Source organism: Saccopteryx leptura, chromosome 5, assembly GCF_036850995.1.
Source record: "Saccopteryx leptura isolate mSacLep1 chromosome 5, mSacLep1_pri_phased_curated, whole genome shotgun sequence".
Lineage (NCBI taxonomy): Eukaryota > Metazoa > Chordata > Mammalia > Chiroptera > Emballonuridae > Saccopteryx > Saccopteryx leptura.
This window is the reverse complement of record NC_089507.1, coordinates 62,308,270-62,325,456: the sequence shown is the minus strand read 5'-3', so window position 1 is coordinate 62,325,456 and position 17,187 is coordinate 62,308,270. Positions and strand designations below refer to the sequence as shown.

General features: G+C 37.4%; 1 protein-coding gene across 1 annotated transcript in view; it reads right to left on the bottom strand.

The window, feature by feature from the left end:
* Nucleotides 1–3,409: 3,409 nt before the first annotated feature.
* The window catches only part of BMP3 (bone morphogenetic protein 3), a 29,445-nt gene continuing 15,667 nt past the window's right edge, over nucleotides 3,410–17,187 (bottom strand). The window contains exons 2-3 of the mRNA XM_066385000.1: nucleotides 13,970–14,880; nucleotides 3,410–7,363 (exon numbers count right to left, since the gene is read on the bottom strand). Of these exons, the coding sequence (XP_066241097.1) occupies nucleotides 7,172–7,363; nucleotides 13,970–14,880 (1,103 nt within the window). The 3' untranslated portion in view covers nucleotides 3,410–7,171. The remainder of the gene's footprint in view (nucleotides 7,364–13,969; nucleotides 14,881–17,187) is intronic.

The window sequence follows — 17,187 nt, the reverse complement described above, 5'->3', positions numbered from 1 at the left end:
TGAACTTTTTTTGGAACTGAATTTCTTGTTGCCTTCAGGGCAGTATTTCAATGCCCTGGAAAGAAATGAGGACAAAATGAAAACCAAGTTGTCAAGAACTAGAATTGACAATGTTGAGGGTGAGGGGAGGGGTGTGCTGCGTAGTTTAACCTTGTTAATTATCAGCAGCCTCTAATTGTCTTACAGAGTAGCCTTCTCTCTACCTACAGGCTGCAGCTCAAATATACAGATAACGATGACCTTGGACTTAAGAGATATCAAAAGTGAGTTTTCTTTCTACATCCGCTGGTGGGCCTGGAAAAAACAGGCATAGATAGTAAACAGGGCAGGGAAATTCTTAAAAAAACAAATTCCAACAACTACCTGAAATGATTACTATATATCATGTTTGCTTCTTTTAGATTCATAACAAATTTCATTATAATTTTAAAAGTGATAGGAGACAGTTTATATCACAATTTATGTTAGGGGAATCACATTTACTCCATTCCTTACCTTTCCATAAATGGGGCTCAACTCCTACCCAACTTGCTAAAAGGGGAGAGTAGTGGAAGACGTCCTCTCTCTCCCTCTGCACATGGCTCTTCCTTCTCTTACAAAAGACAGGAACAGAGACTGGAGCATCACCAGTAATCAAGGCAGCTCTCCTTGCTCTGCAGGACTCAATGCTCTGTTGATGTCTGATTCATTCTTCTCTCTCTCTAGACACTAAGTTTTAAACTTTTTTATATGCGTGGTGGAAAACAGAATAAACTCCCAGCTTTACCGCCATTGTCCATCTTCTGTCAGATGCTCATCTTTGTTCTGCGTGAAGGAACCCATCCCTGTTGGAGCCAGTTTTCAGAGGAGGACATGATGAGTAGACAGCTAAACAGGAATAAACCACAGCATGTCTACATTTCCTTATTTGGAAAATAGGAAGACTAGATTAGACAGTAATAATTTATAGTAAACAGGAAGACTAGATTAGACAATAATAGTAATTTATAATAATGAAGTCGTTATTTTGTTTCAGGAACTTGGCAAAGTAATTTACATGTATTACTTTATTAAACCATTAAACCTTGTAACAAACCTAGAAATCAAGAAGTTGATTGCGCCATTTTAAGGGTAAGGTAAGTGAGGCATGAAGAGGTTAAAGAACATGATGATCTCTAAATGCCTTGTAGTTCCAAATGCAAGGTGAATTAACCCTTTGAGTACTGAGAACGATCATGTGCGAAAGTTCATGTACGTCCTTGTACCTCCTGACCATCCAGAGTACAATCGTACATGTGTAAGGCAACATTCAAAAAAGGCAAATGTATGTTCCTCTTATTTCCATAAATTGGTTATCAAACAAACATAATTTTAAGTTAATAAAACTGTAACTAAAACTAATTTCATTTTTTGAAGAAAAATTCACTCCTGGGGGTCAGCAAGCATGAAAAAACTCACTACTCAAAGGGTTAAATATGATAGTACAAATAAATATAACAGGTTAAAGAGTGAAAATAATATAAAAGCATATTTTATTTCTTAACCTTGGATCATTTTTTATATTTTTTTAATTTTTATTTTTTAATTAATTAATTAATTAATTAATTGTGTTTACATAGATTCTAGTGTCTCCCCCAAAGTATCCCCTCTCCCCCGTATTCCCCTCAACATCTCCCTTACTCCCCTCCCAACAGCTCCCTCCCCGCTTCCCTTCAGGTTTAATTCCATTCCTCAGTTCACATTGTTCCTTGGATTCCTCAAATGAGTGAGGTCATATGATATTTTTCTTTCTCTGCCTGGCTTATTTCACTCAACATAATAGTTTCTAGGTCCATCCGTATTGTTGCAAAATGTAATATTTCCTTCTTTTTCATGGCCCCATAGTATTCCATTGTATATATGTGCCACTGCTTTTTAATCCACTCGTCCACTGACAGATACTTGGGCTGTTTCCAGATCTTTGCTATGTGAACAATGCTGCCATAAACATGGGGGTGCATTTTTTTTTGTTCAGTCGGTGATATGGTGTCTTTAAGATATATTCCTATAGGTGGGATAGCTGGGTCAAAGGGCAGTTCCATTTCTAATTTTTTGAGGAATCTCCATACTGTTTTCCATAGTGGCTGCACCAGTCTGCATTCCCACCAGCAGTGCAGGAGGGTTCCCCTTTCTCCACATCCTCGCCAGCACCTATCGTGTGTTTTGTTAATGAGTGTCATTCTGACTGGTGTGAGGTGGTATCGCATTGTGGTTTTAATTTGCATTTCTCTAATGATTAATGATGTTGAACACTTTTTCATCTGTCTATTGGCCATCTGTATGCCTCTTTGGAGAAGTGTCTATTCATTTCTTGTGTCCATTTTTTTTATTGGATTATTTGTCTTCCTGCTGTTGAGTTTTACAAGTTCTTCATAAATTTTGGTTATTAACCCCTTATCAGATGTATTGTCGAATATGTTCTCCCATTGTGTGGTTTGTTTTTTTATTCTGTTCTTATTGTCTTTAGCTGTGCAAAAGATTTTTAGTTTGGTATAGTCCCATTTGTTTATCCTGTCTTTTTTTTTCCCTTGCCTGTGGAGATAAATCAGCAAATATATTGTTGTGATAGATGTCAGAGAGCTTACTGCCTATGTTTTCTTCTAAGATGCTTATGGTTTCACAACTTACATTTAAGTCTTTTATCTATTTTGAGTTTATTTTTGTGCATGGTGTAAGTTGGTGGTCTAGTTTCATTTTTATGCAGGTAGCTTTCCAGTTTTCCCAACACCATTTATTAAAGAGACTGTCTTTACTCCATTGTATGCTCTTACTTCCTTTGTCAAATATCGGTTGTCCATAAAGCTGTGAGTTTATTTCTGGGTTCTCCGTTCTGTTCCATTGATCTATATGCCTGTTCTTATGCCAGTACCAGGCTATTCTGAGTACAATGGCCTTGTAGTATAACTTGATATCAGGAAGTGTGATACCTCCCACTTTATTCTTCTTTTTCAAGATTGCTGAGGCTATTTGTATTTGGATCATTTTTTAAAAGTAAAAGCCATAGGCTTAAAAAAGAAAAAAAGGCAAATATACCTTAATGGTTATATTAATTAAATTTAAATTTAGATGCTTATTCTAAAATGGTAACAATGACTGATAAAATGGTTATATTTAAAATAGTGAATCAGGCATCTAAAAAATGAAACATATCTCCCAGTAAGAAATGTGGAGTTTGTAGTTAAACAAGATATACCATAATAATAATGATGATGACGATGATGATGCAGTGATGAAAGTTGGGTTTCTCAAGTTTGGAAGACATAAGAATTTTCCCCTTATATGTGTATTTCATTATCATTCCACAGTGTTAATCATGTTATGATGAGAGAAGATTATGGTGCTTCATTCATGATACCATATGAATTTAAAAATGTTCAACACTGGGGAAATGTTCAATTAAGCAATCTTTTATTTTCATACTGTATAATGAAAGGCTCCCCATTACTGGAGGAAAAGAATACAAATGCAGCCAAGCTTACACATCAGTAGTGAAGCGTCCTTCACAGTTTCACTGCAATACGCCCCTTTAGTGGATTTGACTAAAGAACCAAATTTCATTTTGCATGTAATAACTATAGCAAAAAGAGTTTTCTCTCATCACCTAAAAGTGAAAATTATTACCGTTATAGAAAAGCAACAATCATTGAATAAATTAAAAGCATATTTAAAGTTTTTCCATATACATATACAATATATATTTTTTAAATTGCCATTGACTGTACAAGTATTAAATTCTCAACTGAAACATTTACAGAAACTAGGTGGAAAGCTGAGAGGAAGGCATGGTTCTTAGAAAAGGGGGCTCATTTAATCACCTATAAACTACATCAAAATACAATTCTCTAGGGGAAAATGCTATACAGAGAAGTCAGACTTATCCAATATTTCTTATGTAATCTCATATTTTATCTTAAACAACAGGTATGCATATCTATCCTGTAGCCCAACTTTGATTCAACAAGAAGTCAACATTCAGACATTAGTTACTGGTAGCACAGAAAAAAGTGAAAGCAGAAAGACTAAACTGAATAATGTAATTATATAAAAATATTTATGTCAGACTGATAATAATATTATACACATATGATTGTCTATGAAAATATTAAATGGGCAACAAGAGATTTTTTCAGAAGTATTAAGGTAAAAATCTTATCTTAATGAATAAATGATTGTCAGTTAATAGATAGCTAAGTGAATGTAAAAAAGTATCTGAAATATTGTTGTCCTGAGATCTGGGGAATCCAATCTTCCAGTTTCAATGCTACAGCCCCAAATCCTGTAAATTGAATATTATATATTTACACAGGTTACAATAAAATATTTTGAAAATACTATATTGACATTGGCAACCCCTGAATTTGAATTCGAGAGAATAGTTATTGAAAAAAAAATTCTTTTTTTAAATGACTGTGTTGGTGCCTGTGTGCTGCACATTTAAAGGTAGGGATGGGGTAGGGGTTGGGAGAGGGAGAGAGAGGGAAAGAGAGAGAGAGGAAGAGAGACCAGAGACAGACAGAGATGGGGAGTACTGGGAGGGGCAGGGAAGACAGAGACAAAGATGAAGATGCATGACTTAGGAAATGACATTACAAATGCAATTTCTCTTCTCACCACTACCACTCCTATATCAGAAGATTTATAAAAAGTCTATGTAGTAATTACACAGACAGTAGTACCTAACAAATTGTGAAAGTCACATAATTTTCCTGCCATTTCAAGTACACTTTTATTAATTAAAATATTAACTCATTTATTTCGATCCCCACTACTGAAAAGTAATCTTCCTTTATTCTTTGGAAGTAAAATTTTTCCTGTTTATACTACAATATGTCCTCAATGCAGTAGTGAAATGATGGTCACAAGGCCACCCCAAAATAACTATTATTTAGATAATTTTTGGCCATTTTAGAATTTAATTTGTAAAAAGTAGGCATCAGTTCCAATTAATAAAGGTAACAAAAGACATCTGGATAGAAGACTGAGAGGTAATAATGGAAATTGCTAGAAGTTTAGTTGAAATACCTCTAGAAAAAAAACTTTTAAAAGCTTTATAAAATTTACCAATAAAAAAGATGTTTTCTTTATTGAAAAACAGTACAACCAGGATATGTTGGCCACATGCTGGCTTGCTACTATTATATAATTTTGCTTTCAAATTTTTGCTAAAATTTTTTTAAAGTAATTTTATCATGGATCTCATTTAGAATTGTTAACTTTATGCTACCAGAACAATAAAACTGTAAGAAAGATAGTAACTCAAGCACCAGAACTTAATTTATAATTTAGAAGCGGTGTGTCTCATTCACAGAGTTAACACACATGCACATCAACCTTTGTGTACTCCAAATTATCAAAGACCTTCTCTTTTCATGGGTTTCCAATAGTCCAGAAGCATTACTCAAACAGAGAATTTCACTCACAAACACTGAAGAGTACAATGTTTTTGCATTTGGCTTATGAACAGAGATACTTCATTGTTTTAAGATCTCACTGTCATCCATTCAAAAAAGATGTGTATAAAATTTTTAAACCCAGATTTTCAGTGCCAAAAGGGCTTTCCAGCTCAGCTAGACAGCCTCTTCATTTTAGGACACTAAAGACACATGGTTAACACAGTGTCTTTCACAAAACACATGCTCAATAAATATTTATTAAATGATGAACCACATAGATAGCTATAAGCAGAGACAACACAAAGCCCCATGTCTTTACTTCACCGCCTCTGAAATGGCCTAATTTTTCTCTAATCAGGTAAGATTGCACTAAGATGAGGATTAATTTAACCACAGATATTACAGCAACAATCCATGGTCTGAAAACATTTCTGAGTGTTTTCACACACGTAAATATGATGAGTGAAAGATCTTTGAGACAATATTCCAGGGGAAAAGAATAAAAGGAAATATTTATGACAAATAGAAATAGAGGGAAAAACAGAAAAAGTCTATAGTTGACTCCTTTCTTGGTGGATAATTTTTAATGAAGTTTGCTAAAGAATAACATCCATGGCTGAGTCAAAAATCTTGGTCTATGTGAAAAATTCCCTGGACCTGAATATGGCCGAAGAATGATAATGAACATGTGGTTGTAATTAAATTGGTCTTTTCAAGAAATCACCAATAGTCTATCAGGTTTTGAGCCTCAGTATCTATTGATTACTTCACAAGAAGTAAAAGCATATCAAGAGAACTAAAATTAAATGGTTTCAGAAAGAATTCTTGAATTCAATTTAAAGAACAAATGAAAGTACTTTTAGAAAGAGGTATAGCAGAAGTGCATCCAGGTTTTGGAAAATTGGGTTACTAGTTTCCTTCTCAGGGAGGCAAAGCAATGAAAACAACTGCATTTCCAATTAAAATGGCCGTGCCAAGTGGTAAGTCTCGGCACATGCTCTTGGACCACTCGGTCATTTTTTGGTAAAGTTCTCATAATTGAATGGTGCTTGCCAGAACATGACATTAAAAACAAACAAACAAACAAACAAACAAACAAAAAAAAACCCACAAAGAATCCTGTGTAGACTTAATTATAAAACTAAGTTAAACTAACCTTCCTAAAGAGGGCACAGGCACCTGGCAGTGTACACGCATTCATATACACTAACTCTCAGCACACACTCTCCACTCAACTATTCACACAATGCTGTGTGCAGAATAACACAGGTAAACAAGAGTCTCCAAAAATTTTAAGATAAACATCAAAGTGGACTGAATTATTTAGCACTTACTGAGTTGCTCGGGAACCTCAGGGAATAAGCCTACTTCAGAATATACAATTATTCTATTCTCTATGAGTAGAGATAAAAGATAAACTATTATTGTTTTTCCAATCTATTTTAAAAGTCCATTACAAAAATAAAACACTGTGCTCTCTAACAGTTCTAAAAACAGTTGCAATTATTATTTTTCGCCTGTAATTAAAAAATAAAAAAGAAACAGATGTCCATATTTACTAAATTCTTGCTTTTAGTTACATTCAGAAAGAAATACAGTCCAGTTCTTGGTGAAAATTGTCAGTATATTTGTTCATTCTCTTTCAACTATTAAAAAATCTTTTGGAATGAAATGCGTTGGCAGTGCAAAAGGAAAGGTCCATAAAAGATTGAATTTAAGCTTTCAAATAGTTTTTGTTTATTTGTTTGTTTTTGGCCAGGTTATCTGCAAGCACAAGACTCTACTGTCATGTTAGGATATACTTTAAGTACTACATTCTTATTTTCATCAAAGAACAGAATACTGAGTGAGGTCATCTTCTCTGGCACACAGCAAGGCTCAGGAATTCCAGGAACGACCCCCACAGCTCTCACTATACTCTGGATAGTTGCGTGGTTTGATGGCTTCAAAGACTAGAAAAGAAATGGGAGAAGAACAGATAAGTTAAATGAAACTGCTTTTCCACTCTTCACCCCTCATCACCAAAAATGCATATATTATGAATTCCTTTGAACAATTTAATAAAGCCCTGGCATCATTACAAATTCAGCCAATCTTCTACACCACCATCACCTAAATGGTTATCATTTATTAAGTGCCTGTGTGTCAGGCACAACAAAACTGCCATTTGTTCAGTTTTACAGGTAAAGAAATGGATTCGTAAAGCTTAAGTGACATGTCTAAAGTTAAATAGCTAGTAAGTGGTAGACTGAGGATTTGAACCCAGTTATCTAAACAAGAACCCATTGATTAAAAAAAAAAAAAACTTATTTCCCAAGTGGGATTGATATATCCTAGGATGTTTTCAATAATGGAATTGCAACAAAAACAACTGGTTTTAAATCCTATGCTAATCATAAAGAACCGTAACAAGCATCCTATTTAATAATGACATTATTGTCATTGTTATAGTGATATTTATACTTTGTTAAAATAAAACAACCATGTCAAGGGACATTGATTTATTTATTAGTAGTTGCCACCAGGATGAATTGGATGAAGATCACTCTGCTGTGCAATTATTTGCCTCTTCTTAGACACAGAAACTGGGGTTAAGAAGACCACACCATTGGCCACTGGGGGTCACTGTTGCTCCACAGGTTCAAACTTCAATGTGGTAGAGGTAAGAGTGGGCCAGATCCTCTGGGAATAATCCAGGGCAGTGGTCCCCAACCTTTTTTGGGCCATGGACCGGTTTAATGTCAGAAAATATTTTCACGGACCGGCCTTTAAGGTGGGATGGATAAATGTATCACGTGACTGAGACAAGCGTCAAGAGTGAGTCTTAGACGGATGTAACAGAGGGAATCTGGTCATTTTTAAAAAATAAAACATCGTCCAGACTTAAATATAAAGAAAACGGAAATAATGTAAGTTACTTAATTTTTCTCTGCGGACCGGTACCAAATGGCCCACAGACCAGTACCGGTCCGCGGCCCAGGGGTTGGGAACCACTGATCTAGGTCATGGATGTCAGAAGTTTGACCAAAGAAGCGTGGGTAAAATCTGTTTCTGAGAAAATGCCGAATGAGTCCATTAACATCTGTGTGGAACATGTGGTTTTATTTAGACAGTGCTATACAGCTCTGCTCAGCACTGAAGGACAGTCACTTTTCCAAGCCCTGGGTGTTTAGGTAAGAACTTCATGAAAAATGCCAGTTTTCAATGTTAGTTCTTCCTTGTGCCTTTTTTATGCAGATGAACCCAATATTGTTTTAAGCATTTTTTGAAACAGAAATTTGGTAACTTGCCAGCGATGACATGTGAATTCAGGAGTAGGATTTAGGCCAAAACTCTGGCTTTTTAATGTCAGAATTTTGAGCCATGTTTCTCATGGTCCAGAGGCACCTCTGCCCCAATGAATTGGTATTTTAATTTCATGCTTCTAAAACTCCAAGTATGGGAATCTAGAAAAAGTTAAAAGGTTAAGGGTACATATAAGTCAAAGAAGAAGCAGATAATATAGAAAGAAAGCATACTATTCTTTTTTAAAGGATTCTTTTGGTCAGAGAAAGAACACATCTGATTTTCTCATCTGATCTTTTAATTTTAATGAAAATAATTGCCCACATGTTAGACTTCAACTTTACTGTGAATAGGCATAAATTATTTAAAAAGTTAGTCTTAATGGGCTAATGTTTTTTACTCTCTCTTTCTAGATATTTTAAGTATGTGTCAAAAGAAAATGATAACTTTTAATTAATTAGTTTTGTGAAGAAAGCTATTTCAAGCCTCTGAAAGGAAATATGTTATTCCATTTAGCATGACATGTGCTCTCCAATATTAATAAAGCCTGTGTAATTGACACAACCTGCGTCAGGTACTGTATAATAGAGGTTGACAGCCACTATTTATTTCATCAGTATTGTCATTTCCAAAGAAAACTTTTGCGGTCATCTCCTTTTCCTCTATTGATTTATTCTTAAGACTCAATCATCCAAACAATTATGATAATGCCCCAGGAGAGGTTTTTATAATCAACAGGTTTTCCAACATAATTCTTTAATTCTTAACATTCTGATGCCTTCTATAATATTTAAATTTCATATGAAGTGGATCTATTTAAGTAGATGAGGCCTTGGTTGACGGACACTGCTCTGCTTCATTATTTCTCAGTGCCTAGGTCAGGGCATGCTGGAGGCTGAAGTGGGTGAAATACTTATAAGAAATATCGTGCCCTCTATTTTACCAATTTCTATGGAAATAATTCCCAACAACAAAATAAAAGGTTCTGTGCAAATGACCCAGAGTAGATATGGAAAATATTCATGGGTGTTCCCTAGGAAAATTCCTGCCCTTTTTTTGAAAGCTCTAACTCACAAATGATAGATTCAGAAACTAGGAGCAGTCTCTGGTGGGCTCATGGAATTCAGTACAGGCACGTCACCCTGGGTCGGTGTATTTTATCAGGAACCTCTCAGTTTTCCAGGGAGGTTCCCCCTTTTTTTCTCACTATGGAATCCTCTGATCAAGCTGTCACTACCAGGAATAATTATGTCATTAACAAAAGATCCATGCAGTAATTTGCTCACTTGAAGCGCACTGCCAGTCTGTATAATTTTTGTTTGTTTTTGAGTTCTGATCATATTTCCCATGACTCTCTTTATATAGTTTGGGAAATCTATCAATCACAAAGGCAAGTCTGTGTTATTTCCCTCCCCTGTCTCCCTTCTTAATGAGGGTGAAACATGACTTCATCAGTTTAGGTGATTTTTTTTTTTTGCTTCAGTAACCCAGTACAACAAGAGTTATGATTTTTAGAATTTATAATTTTGAGTAGAGATTGGAATAGGAAAACTGAGGAAATTAATCGAGTGTATGTAATTTTGAACTCATTAAATGTAAATTTCCTTTTTATATAAGCTGCTCGGTTCAAAGTGTTTAGATTCTTTGCTGCCTAATTCAGCGTCTTTGCTATTCCTAGCTTTTGCACCATCCCATGCAAAAATAACTTCATTCCTCTAATCCTTGTTGGTTTTCTTGGATCTCTGTCAGCAACAATGGTTCAATCATTTTCATTTGAAATCTCTGTTTTCCATCTTTGCTAAGGTGGTGAGAAGAGAGGCAAAGGCATATGACTTGGCTTTTGCTATATGGGTATTTTTCATCTCATGGCAGAATTCCAGGGGTCTCTCCCTGGGAGAACACATTGGCTGTAGGGGCTAGAAATCAGAAAAATCCAAACTGCTGTGCCTGTGAATGAAATCTGTAATGGTCAGGCCTGCACCTGCCAAGCTGCATATGACGTCCTCAAGTTGAATTTGATTACAAATGCATTAGCAGGGGAGAGTATGTCATCCGCTAAGAGCCTTCATTCCTGACCCGGGCCACGGGGTTCTGCTCCCCACTCTTCCAGTCCAGCCCACATGGGTGTGATAGCCCAGAAACTATCTAATTGGAATCAGTGAAAGGGCAAAGCCTGGAATTTGGGAAAGGCAGAACACAGCTGTTCTGAATTACAGAGCAGGTTGTCGACTTTTGCAGACGCTGAGCCCTGCCGTATAGAGCAGGCTTTCGTTCTGGAGGCCAAGAAGGAGGGCCAGCAGAGGAGTCTGGCTCTGGCCTGGGAGAACTGTTCTCTGGGGCAAAATGTATATCTAAAGTCTGAAAGTTCTCTGGCGCCTCAGTCATTCCATATGTGTTTGTACTGATCTGGTCAGATACCTTATTTCCCTCTCTTGCTTGAACTATATTTCTATTTAAACAGTTCACTCTAGTTACCATGTTGGGCACTGTGCTGATAACAGCGTTGCTGATTCATGACCCCTAATGTAGCACCTTCATATTGCTTTATGTTTCCCATTCCCATCCTTTTGGTGACTATACTACTTGAAAGCCACAAAGCCTAGAAGGCTTAAAGGGAACCACCAGAATGCTTTAAAAGTTAAGCAGGTCTGCACTAGGTGACGAGAGACTGAGAACTCTATGTAACAGCCAAACTTCCACTCTCAACTTGGCAGAGGGAAATCTGAAGCTCAGGGGGAAAACTCCACGCTTATCCCTGTTACGTCTCCCTGGAGTTCTGATGCCATTCCAAGTTTTGACAAATATTATGATGAGTTCAGTTGCTGCAACCGAAGCTCTCCTGATTCTATTATTCTCCAAAGAAACGTTCCTGGAAGAGCTTACGGGCTGTCGAACCCAGAGAGAGAATCCTATTTTAGGCTTTGTGATGTTCAAAAGGGGGAGTAGGAACATTTACAAATCTTTTTTCTTGTCTTACCTCTTTTATTCTCTTGATCCCTTTCCCTACGGGGTCTTTCTTCAGCCCCTACATGTGATTTTCTATTCTGCTCAGTCTCAGTGGTACCATTAATAATAGTGTCCGTAGCAAATATTCATGGAGTGCCTACTATGTTCAAAGTGCTCTAGCATCTCCTTTTCCCCACTGTGTTTATTATGCAGATACTATCATTTGTGTCATTTATTATTGTATTCTTTTCGCAGATGAGAAAGCTAACATGCAGTGAGTCTGAGTATCCTCCCTCCACAACCATATCTGGTAAGAGGGGGAACCAAGATTTGAGCGAAAAGGATTTGGCTCTCAAACTGACCACTCCAAGTGTAATTTTTGGACCTTCAGCATCAGCAACATCTATCAGCTTGTTAGATATGCAGACTCATAGGCTCTACTTCCAGAGCCACTGCAACAGAACCTGCATATGAACAAGATCTCCAGGTGATATGCAGGCACATTAAGGTTAAAAAGCCCTGTTATGACCAAGCATGTACATTTCATCATTCTGCTGCACCGCATACTTCTTTCCTTAAACTTGTCCTTGCCTCTCCTAACTTAGCCCTCAGAAGCTTTTAAGTTCTTGTTCTTTAGATCACTGAGAACCATGGTAAACTTTTGCTGAGGCAATGGAAAAGTTTTTAAACAGTCCAATAGGCAGAGCCAACCAGAGATGGGGTAGCGTTAGGGGTTGGACACCAGTGCAGGCTCCAGAGTTAGGAGTAGAAAAGCTAACTAACTATCCCCACATTATCATGGTCGCCTGGCCCTGAAATCCAGAGTCAGGAGGGAAGGGAAAACTCCTTCTCTGGGCAACCCAAAGACATCACAGTTTATGAGAGTAAGAGCAGTTATTTGGTAGACTCAGGGGCACATCAGTCATCCTGGGTTGAGAGAAAGATTTTCAATCCATTTCTGCCTCTCAACACCAGGAAGCAAGCCACTCTGTAAAATATTCTGCACTGCCTGTTAACGTTTGTCATTTCTGTTGTGTGTTTTTAAATGCTATCCTACTTGGAACAACTTTTGTTTGATCAGTGACCTGCCCTTTATGACTATTAGGAAAGATAAAGCTTTTATTTAATTATAAATGTATAGAATCTTTACTTTGTGTTTGGGTTTACAAAACATGGAACCCACAAAAAAATCTTTGGGAAATCTTAGCAAATGTAGAAAGCTTGTCCTTCAGAAATATTCTGGCAAGAAAATGGAATTTCAATCAAGTTCTTGGCCCTGAGGCTGACGTGGTTTTGTTCGGTCTGCTAGCCCTTGGCTTTATGCGTGTGTAAGTTTAGGATCCCAATGATTATCGGGCTGGAATATGAACAGGCAACAAGCAGAACTTGGTTACTCGTTGAAGCAAAGGATTTTTTTCTCCTTTTTTATACAACCCTTCATGTTTTGCAAAACAATCACAGAACATCTAGTCTTCCTATGAATTCTATTCCTAGAACCATTTTGTTGTGTAACAGATATTCAGACTGTTACAAAGAATAGAAGTGCAGCAATAAGCTTACCTGAAGGCCAGAGGGCAGCACTTTATTCTGCTAGCTATAAATTCAAAGATGGCTGTTACTTGGACTTGCATGCAAGATAGGAGTGGGACTTCTAAAAATATATTTGTCAGAATACTGAGTACTGATATAATGTACAGTCCCTATGGATTTTGAAAAAGACAGGTAAGCTCTAATTGGTTGAAATGAGTGTCGGGAGAAGCTTCCAGAGCCATTGTATCCTATTCTGTATTCCTTTTTGATGTTTATTGGTAAAGCAAATGCAATAAACATCTGGTTGATTTCAAGAGGTGAGTTTACCTGGCTCAACCCTGATCCCGACCCACTTGGGGATAAGTCATCTCAGAAGAGACTATTTATTTAGAAATATTCTGCATCAGGACATCAATCCAATTATCTTTCCCTGTGTTCCCATGACATCCATTCATTCTCTGAATACCCAGCCTCTCACCATTTGGGATTTTCATACTGAGGACAGGTATAGAGTCACATAGCTGAAGAGGCCATGTAGCTAAATATACACTGTGTTTGGAAGCAACACAAAAACTTGTTTTACACATACATTTTTCCTCATATCCTTCTTTGTACCAATACTGACTTCATATGACTTTAACAACCATTAAAAAAACACCAAGCATAACTATATTACCTATTACACTTTAGAATGAAATAAGTAAGCATCGAGGTGGGTCTGTAAATAAAAATATACAATTAGTCAGTGTGTCTTGCTACTCTATGGAAATAGGAAGTACAGGAAGAACAACGGCTACCTTTGGCATGGGGAACTGGCATGCTCCCGAGCAATAATAGGCATCAAAGGACTTGGGGGAGATAATCCATTCACTCCAGCCAATATCCGCAAAGTCCACCTTAAGGTATCGCCTGGCACAATTCCGAGGTTCAATCCATTGCTTTCTTCTTGCCTTCTTCAGTGTCTGTTCGTCAAACTGGAGTGTCTGGCTATTCTGGTGAGGCCCCTTCCTCTGTTTCTTCTTATTCTTACTCTTCTCAGGGGGCTGAGTCTGAAGGGTCTTATACGGCTTTCTCTCCTGCCACACCCCATCCTCCTTATACTGATATTCTGCTCCAGGAAGCTCATTATTCTGCAGAGGTAGCAGAATCCCAGTAGAACGCTTCTTCCTCCGATCAATAGAAAGGGCAGCCCTAATATGGCTATCCAATGTGGGCACAGCTCCAGTGGGAAAATTCTGGTGACCTTTTAAGCTTGATACCACACTCTCTGGCTCAGAAATGGCAGCATCATTGGCATATACCAAGATATAAGGTTCAGGAAAGGATACCATTTTCTTTGGTAGCCGATGTCCTTTGGAGGTTATGTTAAATCCTATGAGGAACTCCTCACTTTCCTTGGCCTTCCTCAAGAGTTGAGTTATGTCTTTAGACAGCCAAGACACGACTTCTCGATGAGGTTTTGCCACATCGGCTGACAGATGGCTCAGGAGTTGACTTTGGTTTCTGTTGGATTTGAGGATCCATGCAGAGAGATTAATTTGCATAGGTTTCCTCTGAGCATGATGTAAGCATCCTCTTGACACTGGACAACTCAGGCTGATGTTTCTCAGCTCTCCAATATAGAAATACAGTGTGGCAGATAAAATGTTCTCAGACTTGGTTAGAGAAGTCAGGTTAAAAATATGCAGTCCCTTGCTTTCAAGGGTTCCTAAAAAAGAAACAAAAGATAGTAAACAGGAGTTAACAGGATCCTTACCTCACACCATATATAAAAATTCACTCAAAATGAATCAATGACCTAAATATAAGAGCTAAAAGTATGAACTTCTTTGGAGAAGATATAGGGGTAGAAAGTTCATGGCCTTGGATTTGGTGATGGATTATTAGATATGACACTGAAAGTACAAGCACCAAAACAAAAGATAAATTGATAAAAGAGATAAACTGGACTTCATCAAAATTGAAAACTTTTGTACATCCAAGGACTTTATCAGGAAAGTCTGTACAACCTACAGAATGGAGAAAATATTTTCAAATCATATAACTGATGAAATCTAGTACCCAGAATATCTAAATTACAACTCAACAACAAAAAGTCAAACAAACCAATAAAAAAATGGGCAAAGGAATTGAATAGACATTTCTCCAAAGAAGAACTACAAAGAACCAACAAACACATGAAAAGATACTCAACATCAGCAGTAGTTACTAGGAAATGTAAATCAAAACCACAATGTGATACCATTTGATATATACTAGGCTATACCAACAAAAAAAGAAAACAACAAGTGTTAGCAAGGATGTGGAGAAACTAAATCCGGTTTACACTGCTGACTGAATATAAAATGCTTCACCTGCTGTAGAAAATGGTTTGACTATTCTTCGAAAAGTTAAACATGAAAATATCATATGACCCCACAATTCAACCTCTAAGCAAAAAATTAAAAACACGCACATGCATGTTAATAGTAGGAGAGCTGCCAAGAGTAGAGACAGCTCAAATGTTCATCAGCTGATGAGTGTATCCACACAATGGAATATTATTAGGCCATAAAAAGGAACAAAGGACTGATGCATGCTATAGTGTGGGTGAATCTTGAAAACATTATGCTAAATGAAAGAAGCCAGAAATAAAAGGTGTTGTACGATTCTATTTATATGAAATATTCAGAATGGGTAAATCCACAGAGACAGAATGCAGACTGGTATTTGCCAGAGGCTGGAGGTCTGAAAGAATGGGGAAAAACTGCGTAACGGGTAAAGGCTTTTACTTTGCGATGATAGAAATATTTTGGAACTTGATAGACTTGGTGGTTGCAGAATATTGTGAACGTATCAAATGGCACTGATTAGTTCACTTAAAAATAGTTTTATGTTATGTGAATGTCACCTCAATTAAAAAAATTAAGAAAAGTAATTTTATTTATTTAAAAAAAATTATTTTTTGGCCCTGGCCTGTTGGCTTAGTCGTAGCGTTGGCCTGGTGTGTGGTGTGTGAATATCCTGGGTTCGATTCCTTGTCAGGGCACACAAGAGAAGTCACCATCTGTTTCTCCACCCCTCCCCCACCCCCTCTTCTCTCTCTTCTCCTCCTCCAGCCATGGCTTGATTGATTCCAGCACATTGGCTCCAGGCACTGAGGCTGGCTCCATGGAGTCTCCGCCTCAGGCACCAAAGATACCTCAGTTGAGAGCATGGCCCCAAAAGAGCAGAGCTTTGGCCCCAGACAGGGGTCACTGGGTGGATCCCGGTCAGGGCATATGCAGGAATCTGTCTCTCTATCACCCCTCCTCTCACTTGGAAAAGAAGAAAAACACAGTTCTTTTCTCAGCTGTGATTATTATAGACTTACAACTTGATGTTTGGTGGTATTATTTTATTTATATTATTATTATTTTTTTATTTTGTTGCCCCTACCCTCTCTCAGTGAGCTGTTTACCATGATCATTTTCTTTATTAAAAAATACTTTTTTTGCCCTGGCTGATTAGCTCAGTTTGTTAAGAGACAAGGTTTAGGTTTGATGCCCAGTCAGGGCACACACAGGAGCAAGCAATGAATGTACCACTGAGTTCAACAACAAATAAATTCTTCCCTTCTCTTTTTCTCTCTCTTCCCCCCCCCTTCTTTCTCCCTTCCTCTCTCTGTCTCTAAAAAGACAAAAATCTGGCCAGATTGCTCAGTTGGTTGGGGCATTGTCCTGGAGTGCAGAGGTTGCCAGTTCGGTTCCCAGGGCACATACAGGAACAGCTTGATGTTTCTGTCTCTTTCTCAATGCCTCTCCCCCACCATTCCCCCAAAAAGAAAAAAAAACAACTTTTTAAAAAATTTCATCTCCCCCCCCCCCCCCACCACTCTCCTGTTTGGCAGCCATCAGTTTGTTCTCTATATCTATATCTGTTTCTGTTTTGTTTTGTCTATTCATTTGTTTTGGTTTTATAGATTCCATATATAAGTGAAATCATATGGTATTGATCCTTTTCTGACTTATTTCATTTAGCAAATACCCTATAGGTC